This window comes from Panthera uncia, chromosome A2, assembly GCF_023721935.1.
Source record: "Panthera uncia isolate 11264 chromosome A2, Puncia_PCG_1.0, whole genome shotgun sequence".
Classification (NCBI taxonomy): Eukaryota; Metazoa; Chordata; class Mammalia; order Carnivora; family Felidae; genus Panthera; species Panthera uncia.
In genome coordinates, this window is record NC_064816.1 from 93806917 (window position 1) to 93819722 (window position 12806).

The window sequence follows — 12806 nt, forward strand, 5'->3', positions numbered from 1 at the left end:
CTTTCTAAATACCGTATTTCATTCTCTTCTACAACATATGTATAGTCTTCCAACGATCAATATACTACATAAGAATCGAAGTCTCAATATGGAAAATCATAACTGTACAGCTATAATTATTTCTACACGGATACAGGTAGGTCATTTGTCAGAAGCACAAAACTCAACATTGGAAAACTAGCAACAAGCTTTTTTTTTTTTAATTCAAAATGAATCATTTCCTTCTGTGATTAAATTTTTAATCTTAAAACAGGCAATATCCCTACAACAGCCAATTTATCACATTTACAGACCATTTTGAATAATGTTAATAATATTTGATCATAGACCTTGTGAGTCATATACACTGAACAAAAAGGAAAATTGAGTAAATTACCCACTTGTTTCCCACCGAGAACATACCAGGCTTGGGGTAAGGTGGAAATTCCCCCTTAAAATACTCTCTTTCCAAAACATGAACAAAGAGGACACCTGCAGATGGGTACACATTCCGATCAGAGTGCACCTTCGAGAAAATAGTGTACACTGAAAACAAAGGAAAGATAAGAGATCATGAGAAACACTCATAGTTTGCTTACACTGCAAAGAAGGGTTTTGCTTCTTTAGAAATTTCTGGGAGAACTGAAGCAGCATGCAAGATATTGTTACGAAGTTTGTTTTAAAGGAAAGTGACTTCAGGACAAAACATGAAACAACTCTTTCAACATGGTGTGTTTAGACACTCAAATATTATGTAAACAAAAGTAGGCACATTTAATAATTAAAGCTGTTATTAAATAAGAAGACATTCATAATATTTTTTTGGTAATTTCTTTTTATGGGAATCATTACCAACAAAATATATGATGAGAACTGACCCACCACATAATTATGATTACAGTTTCTTTTTTCTTTTTTCTTTTTTGAAAGTGAAGTATAAAGAGTATTTTTTAAGTGGTAAAAATCTAAACCATATTAACTATTTGCCAGACAAAGCATAGCAGACTATATAATATCAAATGTATATAATAGGTGACTTTCATATATGCTTATAAAAATGCATTGGATACTTTTTCCTCGTATTTATCCTAGAAATGATTTACTCCATTTTACCTGATCTTGACTTTTAATAATTCTATTAATCTATTCTAGTATGCTACATCCCAAATAAACATAACAATCACATAATAAAATTTAGCGCAAATAATTTCTTTAAATGAAATGGGGCAGATTTCATGAGTTACCGATTACTTATGTGATGTGAGTACATTAAAATGGCTAAATTGGTTTAATTAGTTCCCACCTATTCTTTTTCCTGTGATATCATCATCTCCACCAACACATTACTGCCATTACACTTGTCACCTCTACAATCTCTTTTAGTTTTTTATCTTCCTGATTGGCTAGTGGTGGCAATTTTTAAACAGATAAATCCTATCAGGTCAGTTCTTTCTCTTAGTCACTGATGGATTTGTGAATGTAGTAATTAACCTTGAGAACCTCAAGGCTGCTTACCCTAGGCTCACAACTAAAAGCCCTAGATAGCAAAATCACTGACAGTAAATTTTTCAGCATAAAAATACAAACTCTCACAAAATGCTTCTTTATCTGTGAAAACTTGTCCCTGCAGTTCTGTGGATGGCTGACAAAAATGGAGAACTGAATGAAAATATTGTAGCTTCATGTACCCATAGCTTTGCTACTAAAAACACAACTTCAAAGGCTATATAACAGATGGAAGGAAGCTGCAAGTTATGTTTAAACTAGGTACGTAGAGAGACTCCTCCTTTCCTGACTTGATTTGCTAGTATTCATAAGTACTCTGCACATGGCCCTTAGAATACCCAACTTCTTCCCCCCAAGAACAATTTACTCACCTGTGGAAATGGTCCCATTCCAAAAAAAAAAAAAAAAAAAAAAAAAAAACAAGAATGAGCAAGTCACAGAAAAACAGAGAGGATGAGAATGTGAGATTTTTCATCAGTTGGATTCCACAGCCTCCCCTGAATGCCAGGTGCTGTGGAGAATGTGAAAATGGAGGAGGCCCAGTCCCTGCCTTCCATGAGTTCACCATTTGTTTTGGGAGACCAATGCCCACCTAATTAAGTATGTTCCCAGACGTATGGACTGCTCTGGCAACACACAGTAAGATGGTGAGGAGCAATGGAAGCTGGAAAAGATCTGGAAAAGATTTATGTAAGAAGCAGAGTTCCATATGGCTCATAAAATACTAACAAGATTCTGAAACTCATAGATGGGGATTCGGGCATTTCAGTGGTGAAAACTTGTAAGATACAGTCGTGGGATACTGGGGGGACCTTTCAAGGAAAAAAAAATTAAGTTGTGATCTTGAGATATATTTAAGGCAAAAGGAGAAAAACTAGGAAGAAGAGTCAAATTATGGAGATTTGTGAACCCCTACTGAGAAGTTACTTCATTCTGTATGTCAAGGTGGTTAAATTCTAGATCACAATCCTACCCTCAAAGCACAGGAGTACTTTAAATAATCTAAAGGAATCTCTCTAGAGTTTACGTAATTTATTCTTTCTAGAGATTAAAACACCTTGAAGTCCAGCACTGAATTTTACTTACCATTGTTATTTTCTTGGCACTTAGAAGGTGTCTGACATATTTGAATAATTTTATCAATGCCTGTTGAATGGATGAAAACCTTCTACTTAAAAAGCACTGTGGAGGTAAACACAGGTGTTATGTTTGTGGACTAAATGTATACATAATACTTAACTTAAATTTCAGCTTTTTAACGAATTAATTCTCACATGTGTGTAGCAGTTTATGGGTTATCAGCCTCCATTTACATTATAAACTAAGAGTCTCCCTTAGTTTTTGCCGCCATCAGGTAATAAAAGCTAGCTTCTAAAGCCAAAAGAAAGGTTGTTCATATTAAACAATATTGAAATGATTCTATTTACTATATAGCCCTTGGCAAGGCCTGAAGGGGAACCACGAAGGGGCACCTGCCACTGCACATGACCTCACTACAAGGACTAGTATGGAACATCTCAGTTTCCGCTTTCATAAAAACCATTTCTGTGATCTACAGAGCCAAACCACAATTTACCATGGCCCTCGTGGGTTTTAAGATGACATGCACATTTCTTTATTCACATGTACTCAATTGCCTTTCTGCAATGTGCTGAACTGCGTACTTGCTGGTCAGTTACCTTGGCAACTCTGCAGTAAAGGCTGCTTCACTGTAAGTATAGTACGCCATTCATTCTGAGAAAAACATGATATGGATGTATGGCACATTCATCATCTAGAAATGGAAAATGACTAAGCCACTATGTTTTGTTTGTGAAAATGATACTTCCTTTCTGCAGCATCAGTTTAAATTACGGGCACCCACACAACATTTTAGAAGGGCCCTTTACCCTTCCCTTTCCCATTTGTTACCTGCAAAACAAATCACTCTTCAACAGAGGCTATCTGGGTGGTATTTACACGTTAGCTTCCTTTTGGAAACAACACGGGACACAGAATTCCAAGTTACAGGCTCTTGTTCTAAGCATGAGCTATATAAATAACGCTGATTTGGTCTGCACCGACACCAACAATGGCTGTGACTCAGTTAACACGTGTTGCATCCACATGTACCTAAGCAGTACTCACAAACAGAAAGCCTGAAGTGTATTGCTTTCCTTAAAAACAAATCTTAAAAATCAAATTTAGGGGCGCCTGGGTGGCTCAGTCGGTTAAGCGTCCGACTTCGGCTCAGGTCACGATCTCGCGGTATGTGAGTTCGAGCCCCGCGTCGGGCTCTGTGCTGACTGCTCAGAGCCTGGAGCCTGTTTCGGATTCTGTGTCTCCCTCTCTCTCTGACCCTCCCCCATTCATGCTCTGTCTCTCTCTGTCTCAAAAATAAATAAATGTTAAAAAAAAATTTTTTAAAAAATCAAATTTAAACATTCTAAGAATCCACAGTACTAAAATCTAATGATCTCTGAAATATACATGTGTACAGTGTCATGCTAATCAAACTGAGGTCACAGGCTCTGGTCTCTCTGTGTATCACATGGCTTTGCAATTGTCTACGGCTGCAAATCCATTACCTCTGCAAACACATGCCACTGGAAACAAATGAAACTGAAAACCAGTGTGTGGCTAAATCCCGTGCAAATCCATCACCATTAATGGGAAAAACAGTTAAACCAAAAATTCAACCCACAGGGGGTCAAAAACAGCATCTTCAAACAGCAAGGGTAGCTAGATTTGCAAAGATTAAAAACTGAGGACAGTCACAGAGAGCAGATTTTTTTTAGGAAAAATTACATATCTAAGAAGAGCAAAAGGGTGTGTGGGCAAGGGGCCAGGGTCCCTAAACTCAGTTCAATGTTCTTCATTACCACGCTACCAAAAACTTTACAAAACTGTTCTCTGTACATTTTAGTCATAAGGTACAGAAAACTACAGATCATGTCAACAACCATGTGACAGCAGAGAGCCAAGAATCAAGTAACAGACGGTGATGGCAGTAACAATAAAGTGGGGCCTCATGCTAGCTAAATAGCATCCTGTCTTCCTTTATTAATAGTCCATTTGAAATTTTCTCCCTAAGGGAGCCACATCGTGATGAGGGTGTGCATTTGAGTGCTTATGTACAATTACTTAAAAACAAAAGCAAATTTGGATGTATTTAGTAAACATGAAATTTTGAAAGGATTATGGTGGTGCATTGCTAGAATTTATAGCATATAACTTCGCAATTATCACAAGGATTATTTTTAATGGCATATGTGTGTGTACAGGCACGTACAAAGTCCCTTCTCTACAAAAAAGTCCAAAGAACACTTACCAGACCTTTTTCTGCATCACCAAGAACAAGTGCACGGTTATAAAATAAACTAGCTGCTGAGTGTGAGACCCTGCAAGTCCCAGCGAGATTTAAATCTGAAAGCTGTCTCTCCACTGAAATCTCTGAGAAGAAAGTCATAAAGTATTGTCAGTATTCACGTCCAGGTGGCCTCTGTTAGGCACCTATTATGTGTATATCTCTCTCATAGATGCTTTATCAACAAATTAATCATTCTAAAGGGTCCACTTGTATCATCACTTTCTAACTTTTAAGGTTTAATAAGACACAGTAAATTCTCACTTTACCAGGAGACCCAAGGAAGGAAACAGTTCAGAGAGCTGAGTTTTCTAAAGGATGGAGTCCATCCTTTTTCATGATGGTACAGCATCATCATTTGGCACATCAATTATTGCATTCTGCTCTATTATACAATGACGTCCTTATGGACCGTTTGGTTGCCTTGTCATTTACTGATCACACACCTCCGCTAGTGGGTCCCAGTCTGCTAATGCTTTTTAAGGTTGTGTGTTTTATAGATTTTCTGTTTTCTCATCTGCAGACAAGTTGTCAGCTGTCATTTCTCATTGCTATCGGTATGTTTCCTATAGCAGCTTCTCTATCCCTTCTAATTTGCTGCTATTAATCTGCTGCATGCACGTTTAGAAACCAGACTACCAAATGAGGTGGCGTTGTGTGTTAAAGTAAGAACAAATTTGTTCTGTCTTAACGCACGCGGGGCTCTGCTAGATGTGAAAAACAGGAGCCTGCATTTGCCGCATCGATTTTGGCCACCTTTTGTGGCAGATTTCCTGGTCCTTAGTTGATGCAGTATACTTCTGAATGGATGATCTTACTATAATTGGGACACAGCCATTATTTGAGATGGCAGCGTAAATTCCATGTATTAAATGCATTCAGAAATAAATAAGTGTACCATAGAAAGTCTTAATTCAACCCATACATTATGTAAACACGAACTGTCAAATCAAAATGAATGGATTTAATGTGTTGTATAAAATAATTTCTTACATATCTGCTGTGTGGGAAATATACTGCATAATTTAAACAAAGAGATCTATTGATTAAGTGATCTATTACCTTCAGCAATAGCTAAATCAGCCTAAGAATATTATAACGCACTATAATTGATAAGTAATTTATTATTAAGAAATTAAAGTCTACTTCTAAAAGCATTTCAATTTTGTTAATTTGCCTCTCATGTTCAGAGAGTTTTAAGACATAAACTGTTCAATGGGAAGCATGACAAGAGTGCTTTAACTGAGTGAAAATTACTTAAATAAGATGGTGCATATTTCTCAACTGTTCATAGCACTGCCTGAAAAAAACTGGGGGTAAAAATGTTGAAGAAGACTTTTAAGTACGTTTAAGATGAATGGTAATACTGAACAGCCATTTATCTGGCACAGCTTTGAAAATAAACTTTTGCCTAAGCAATGAGACATTCCGATTCCTCAAAATCCTCTTTACCTTAAATCCTTATGCTAATCCTAATGTTAAGAACCAGGATATCATTTTAAAAGAAAGTTACGTAAAAAATACAGTTGCTAAACTTATTATATGGCCATCCCCGGTAATTAAAACTTATAAGTACTGTCAGGAAAAAAAATTAAGTTTGGTCTTATACTTTATGGCTTTACCAGCTAAAAGGCTTGGAGCCCCTGAACACACAGCACCACAAGAAGCTGCTACCAATGAATCCGGATTGATTCTAAGAGATGAAACTCATTTGCTGTCTCTGCCTCAAGAGAACTCATTTCAGGGTTTCAGAGTCCGATATATTTATTGTTTCCTTCCCAATTTATTTTTTAATGTATTATTTCTATAGCCAAATTGAAATTTAATTACTAACCTAGATAATTGCTGTAGAAAACTATTCTGAGGAACATCAGTATCCAGCTAGGTACACGACCTTTCTGTGGGGTTTCTTTTCCCCCTCTCACTAAGATTTACCTTATATTTGATCAATCCAGGTTTATAAATCCTGGCTTGGAATCAAAAGTTTTTCTCAGCAGTCTGCCCTTCACCTGTGAGTTTACTCAACATCAAAGTACTGCAGGCCATTCATTTGGTGGTGGTCAGCTACTGTTTTTATTTCAGTCACAGACCATGCCTAGGCTGTAGAATTCATCACAGGGAAGGCATTAAATTGCTTTTTTAACTTCATTCCTTTAAGAGATAAGGCCACTTTTCTTTACATGAGGTAGAAGAGAAACACTGCATCTTTTTCTACAAAAAGCAAAAGGTTTGTTTTTCCTCCTGACCAAAGCCACTTACCGAAACTATTTTTCTACACTGGAGTGAAACGTCTTGATTTTCCATATAATGATCACATGTTTTTGTTTTGTCCTGTTGTTTTTTTCTTAAATGTCAGTTGGAAAGTGGTTGCAAAACATTGTTAATTGGTGATCGATGAACTTAGTCTCGTGAACGCTGCTGTTGAGAAGGGCTTTAGATGTCATCCTGCCTGAGCATGCCAAATATATTTCTCTACTAAAGACAGATCATAGCATTACTTCCTACTTGGATATGGCCTCAGCATTCTTCTCAACCCAGAATTCCTGACAGACACTATCAATCGGAATTGGCATGCACTTGCCCCCCCTGGAGAGTTCACTCACTCCTTCATTTTATAGATAACAAAATTGAACCCAGACAGACAAAATGATGGGTTCAAGCCTACAGGAGGAGTAAGAGGAAAGGCTGGGACTTGAACCCAGTAAGTCATGTATTTTGTTGATTTGGAAGCATAAGGTAATACATTTGGTGGTTGTCTGTACCTTGTTATTATTACGATCTACTACAGCAAGCTAATTATGTTGCATAATGCCTGCACTTTCTTAATCATCTCTTCTGTTTGATGACAAACCAGAATTTGTCCGAGTTCATTCTTCTATTTAGTGAAGTTACCGTAATAACACTGCACAACGGGAAGAAGTGAGTTGACAGTCACAACTCCAAGAAAGAAACAGACCTGAAGATTCTTTTGTTTAAAGAAAGAAACACACTTGAAGTTTAAAAGGAGACATTTCAGCTGGCATTACCTGAGCCTAGAAGGAGAAACTCATATCCCTGATAGATGGTCTTTTGAAGTCCTGGAACTTTGTGACTCTTCCTCCTACATTTGCCACCTTTCAGAGGCAAAGAAGAATATATATTTTCAGCCATAGGAGCACTTCCTGCTCCTCTCCAACCACAGAGGAAAAGAAGTCATCTAGAGAGATATTTCCATCTTCAAGGCATGCCAGTCCTTGACTGTCAGTAAGCTAAGGAGGAGCTCCTTTAAGACAGCAGAAGAGAATTCTAGCAAATTATTCAGAGTACATTTGACTTTATTCCCAAGAAGGTCAAATTAAAGTTTAAGTTTAATATTAAATAATTAGGAAATCAGTACATGATTGTTTTGACTTTCTCTAAGGAGAAAGTTTGTTTCTTGTTTCTTAGGGGAAAAAATAATAAAAGTTTATCAGTAAACCTAAGGCTCACCCATTTTGGAAAGTGAGTCGTGTTAAGAAAGAAAGGAGAATTTGAAAACATTTATCTAAGTGAAGTATATGAATGAGTAATGTGAAGGCTTATTCCTTTTTTATTTAAATTATTCTGGGATAAATTTTAAGTTCCTCTACCTCCACCCTAGGGGAAAAAAAAGGGAATCTATATTTAGAATGCTCTTTATGATTTTTGTAATTTGTGCCAAGATAGAATGATGCCAACTGTGTGGCTCTGAGACTTCAAATTCTTCAAAATCCTATTTACAGAAGAGATACCATCCCACTGCTAAAATTTAGGACACAGCATTATTTTAAAAGGTATAGAAAAAATACAATCACTAAACTTACTTTACTCTATAAATGCTCTTAGAATGTTTTGTGCTCTCTTGAAATTGCCAAAAAGAGATGATTGGAATTCACGGTCAAGAACATCTCAAAGAACATTTGATACCTGAGGTAGCATTTAAAACGGCCTTGCTCTATGAACCACTAGAAACAATTCTCTTCGTACAGTTGATAAGGCATCATTCTCTGTATATTTTGATAACACGGAACTATAGTGATAGTATTTAAATTGGATGAGAAGACCAGGGAGGGGAAAAAAAGCTAAAGGTTGAGTTCAAAGAAACTGAGGATGTGGTATCTCAGTAGATTTAGGATGTATTGATCACTTCTATTTTGAGAACTGTAATTATCACTCAAGTTCCAAGGAGAAAATCAGTTTGGGATCCAATGAGAGCATGAAGTTTAAAAGAGGAGGAGACAAGTATCTCTTGAAGATTCTGGAGAATGCTGCATGCAAAGATCTTGGAATCGCACATTTTACTAAGAAAGGACCACAGCAGGGGCACCTGGGTGGCTCAGTCGGTTGAGCGTCCGTCCAACTTCGGCTCAGGTCATGATCTCGTGGTTCATGAGTTCCAGCCCTTCATTGGGCTCTGTGCTGACAGCTGGGAGCCTGGAGCCTGCTTCCGATTCTGTGTCTCCCTCGCTCTCTGCCCCTCCCCCACTCATGCTCCGTGTCTCTCTCTCTCTCTCTCTCTCTCTCTCTCTCTCTCAAAAATAAATAAACATTAAAAAAAAAAAGAAAGAAAGAAAGAAAGCACCACAGCAGATGACTCATCGGGGCTCAACAGCTTACTGTGGAACACCTTTTTGGCAAATCAAGTAGGAAATGGAGGGACATGCTCAAAGATAACAGGAGTTCTAGAGATCAAAGTGAAAGAGAAGAAACTGAAGAAAAAAAGAACGGATGAGTGTAAATTTAGTGCAGAATGGTGTGAAGTCCAAAGGGAGAGTTTTTGGTGATCTCATGTGGGGCACCAGGAAGCAGAGCAAGTCCCAAGGCCTCGGGAGATGAAGAGATTTAGTACATTGCAGATGGCAACACCGCCGAGAGTCATCTGGGGCCATAACTAGGAAGATCAGAAAACAGGAAGAGGGGATATGCCTAAGAAGCTGAGGGCCCTCAGCTTGAGTAAGGAAGCAGCCAGATACTGATGATCATCATGGGTAATTCCCTCGAAGAAACCAGGAGGAATCCCTTGAGAATATCTAAGGAAGGTGTGGGGAAAGGACTCTGAGATGACGGGCTTCGGTCCTGGAACAAATGCATTTTTTAGTGCTTTTTAAAACAAAGTTTTGTGATCTTCTCATGGGAAGTTATTGTTATAAAACTCTATGTTTTATTATGGATATTACCAATCAAAATTCCTTTAAAAATGCAAAGATACTTGCGGGTTTGTTTCAAAAACAGCAGAGTAGAAAATTGGAAGCCTCTGTCTTACTGTGAAACAGACCTGGAAGTGGATGATTCCAGCTAAGGAATAATTTGGCGCTAGCTCGAATAAAGCTAGTGACCTCTAATTTTAGAGCTGTATGAAGAGAGTGAGGTAAGCCAGGAATCATTCCTACAAGGTACCCAGGATTTGTTATATGGCAGTAAAGCCATTTTTATCACATAAAATTACTTCTCTTCTAAACACATTTTTAAATTGCTATTTTTATACACACTTTGGTTGCCCCAAAGTTATGGAAACCAGGCTACATGCAAACATGCAGGAGCACATATAGCCAAAATTGTGTATGTGCATATGTGTGGTTGGGGTGGGGGTGGTGGGCAGAGATCTTAAAGGCAAATAATCAAGAAATGTTAAGTGAAAGCTTATGATGATAATCAGCATTTTGAAAACAACTCATCTTTTGGTTATTAAGTAAGTCTTTTTCTCCCTGATGAAATGCATTATTTCAAAGGTCCTGGCATATTGCTAATGGACACATTTATGATAGGGAAGAAAAAATTTAGGAAAAAAAAAATCATCCAAGGGTCAGGTCATCTTTCCAATAGAAAGTAAGTGCCATCTAATTATTTAATAGCAAAACATATCAATTTGGTTTTGCAACAACAAAAAAATCAGTCAAAAAACCATCCACAATTAGCCAAAATATTTTATGACCATTTTTCTAAGGTTGAATAAATACTGTTTTTAAAATGATTTATGTTAAATGTGCTTCTTAATGTTTTTCAACGTTGTAAATAAATTGTTATAATAACCACACTGGGACAATTTTTATAAGTGGCAAGGTAATGACTGGATAAGGGTCACAATAGGTTAAAAACAAGAATTATTTTTAGTTAAAAAAAAAGGCAAACTACAGCAAAGGAAAAAAAATTTAGAAAATAATGGATTAAGAACATAGAGGATCAGAAGTTTTAGAAGATTAGGAAAACAAAATCTGATTTTTTTCAGACTGACTTACCAAAAAAAAAAAAAAAATCCACACAAGACTAAAAAAGCAAATGGGACACTGGAAGCGAACATTTAATTGACCCCCCAAAGGGGATTTAGATTTACCACCTAAACTCACCATCTTTCTTCCCACCAGTCATTTTTCTGCTGAAAATATAATTGTTGGCCTGTTTGGTCTTCCAGTTAATGGTTCCATTTATGCCATCAGCACAGCTTAATAAAAAAGCTTTTCAGAATAAAACAAATGCACAAAAAATGAAATTAATGTCACATTAAAATGACTATCACAGATCAGCTACTATTAACTGGGATTAGATTCCTTTCAGCCCACTAGCTGTTTGATTCCATTTAATAAATATTTGTTGTGTGTCACCACAAGGAATATGTAAGGATATAAGGTAAACAAGATACAGGTTCTGCAACTCAACAAGTCCACAATCTTCAGGGATTGATCATTCATGTACACAAATATGAATGAAATATATATGCATATAATCATTACACATACACACAGTGATAGAGAAGTACTACAAAACCCTCAGGAGGGAGCCATAATCCCTGGATAGGGATGCTGTGATAAGTTTAAAGTATGTTTTACATTTTACAATTGAGGGGGCGCCTGGGTGGCTCAGTCAGTTAAGCATCCCACCCTTGGTGTCAGCTCAAGTCATGATCTCACGGTTTTGTGGGTTCAAGCCCCACACTGGGCCTGTGCAGCTGCCAGCACAGAGCCTGCCTGGGATTCTCTCTCTCCCTCTTTCTCTGCTCCTCCCCCACTCACACTGCAAAAGCTCTCTCTCTCAAAATAAATAAACATTAAAAAAAAAAAAAAAGAAATTTTACAGTTGAGTTTTGGAAACATTACATTGGCAGAAATGAGCAGAATTGGGATTAGGGGCTAATAAATAGGAGGCTATCTCTGGAGTGTAGGGTAGCAGTGAGCCCATAAATCAGTGGTTGAAGCAAAAGGAAAATAAAGCTGGGGCCAGTTACATGACATCATGCAGATAATACTGAGAAAGTTTTCAAGTTGCCGCATGTCGGTTAGTTAAAAGGGGAGTCAAAGATGGTTTTGACTTTTTGAACCAGGATGACACAAAATAGTGATACATTAGGAATCCCCCCAAAAGGAGTCAGTTTTAGGAGGAAGATGACAAATTTAATTTGAGATATATTAAGTCCGGGGTATTACTTGGAATATCCAGGTGAAACTGTCTAAGAGAAAGATCAAAATAGAACTCTGGTTCATAAGAGAACTTAATGGGGTTTCAGATACAGATTGGAAATTCATCCCCAGAGGAATGATTATTGAAGCCAAAACCCCAGCATAATTCTTTAAAGAGACCATGCTCCCAGGTCACATGCACTAGGCACCCTCATATACCAAGGTGATCTGGAGAAGATACACCTTCGTGTTCTTGAGCCATTCATCTATTCTATTTCCCATCATCGAACCACCACTCTTACTGCTTACTCCCTCATTTTTCATCCTTACCTTTTTTTAAATTTTTTTAACATTTATTTATTTTTGAGACAGGGAGAGACAGCATGAATGGGGGAGGGTCACAGAGAGAGGGAGACACAGAATCTGAAACAGGCTTCAGCCTCTGAGCTGTCAGCACAGAGCCTGACGTGGGGCTCGAACTCACGGACCGCGAGATCATGACCTGAGCCGAAGTCGGATGCTTAACCGACTGAGCCAGCCAGGCGCCCCTCATCCTTACCTTTTAGACATGATATTCGGGTACGATT

The 12806-nt window shown here is 37.6% G+C and overlaps 1 protein-coding gene across 2 annotated transcripts in view; it reads right to left on the reverse strand.

Moving 5' to 3' along the window:
* SGCE (sarcoglycan epsilon) overlaps window positions 1-12806 on the reverse strand; it is a 69047-nt gene that overhangs the window by 40926 nt on the left and 15315 nt on the right. Inside the window, exons 2-3 of one of the 2 annotated variants that reach the window (XM_049641486.1) lie at window positions 11173-11280; window positions 403-525 (exon numbers count right to left, since the gene is read on the reverse strand). In XM_049641486.1, the coding sequence (XP_049497443.1) occupies window positions 403-525; window positions 11173-11280 (231 nt within the window). The remainder of the gene's footprint in view (window positions 1-402; window positions 526-11172; window positions 11281-12806) is intronic. The other variant, XM_049641485.1, reaches the window with a different exon arrangement.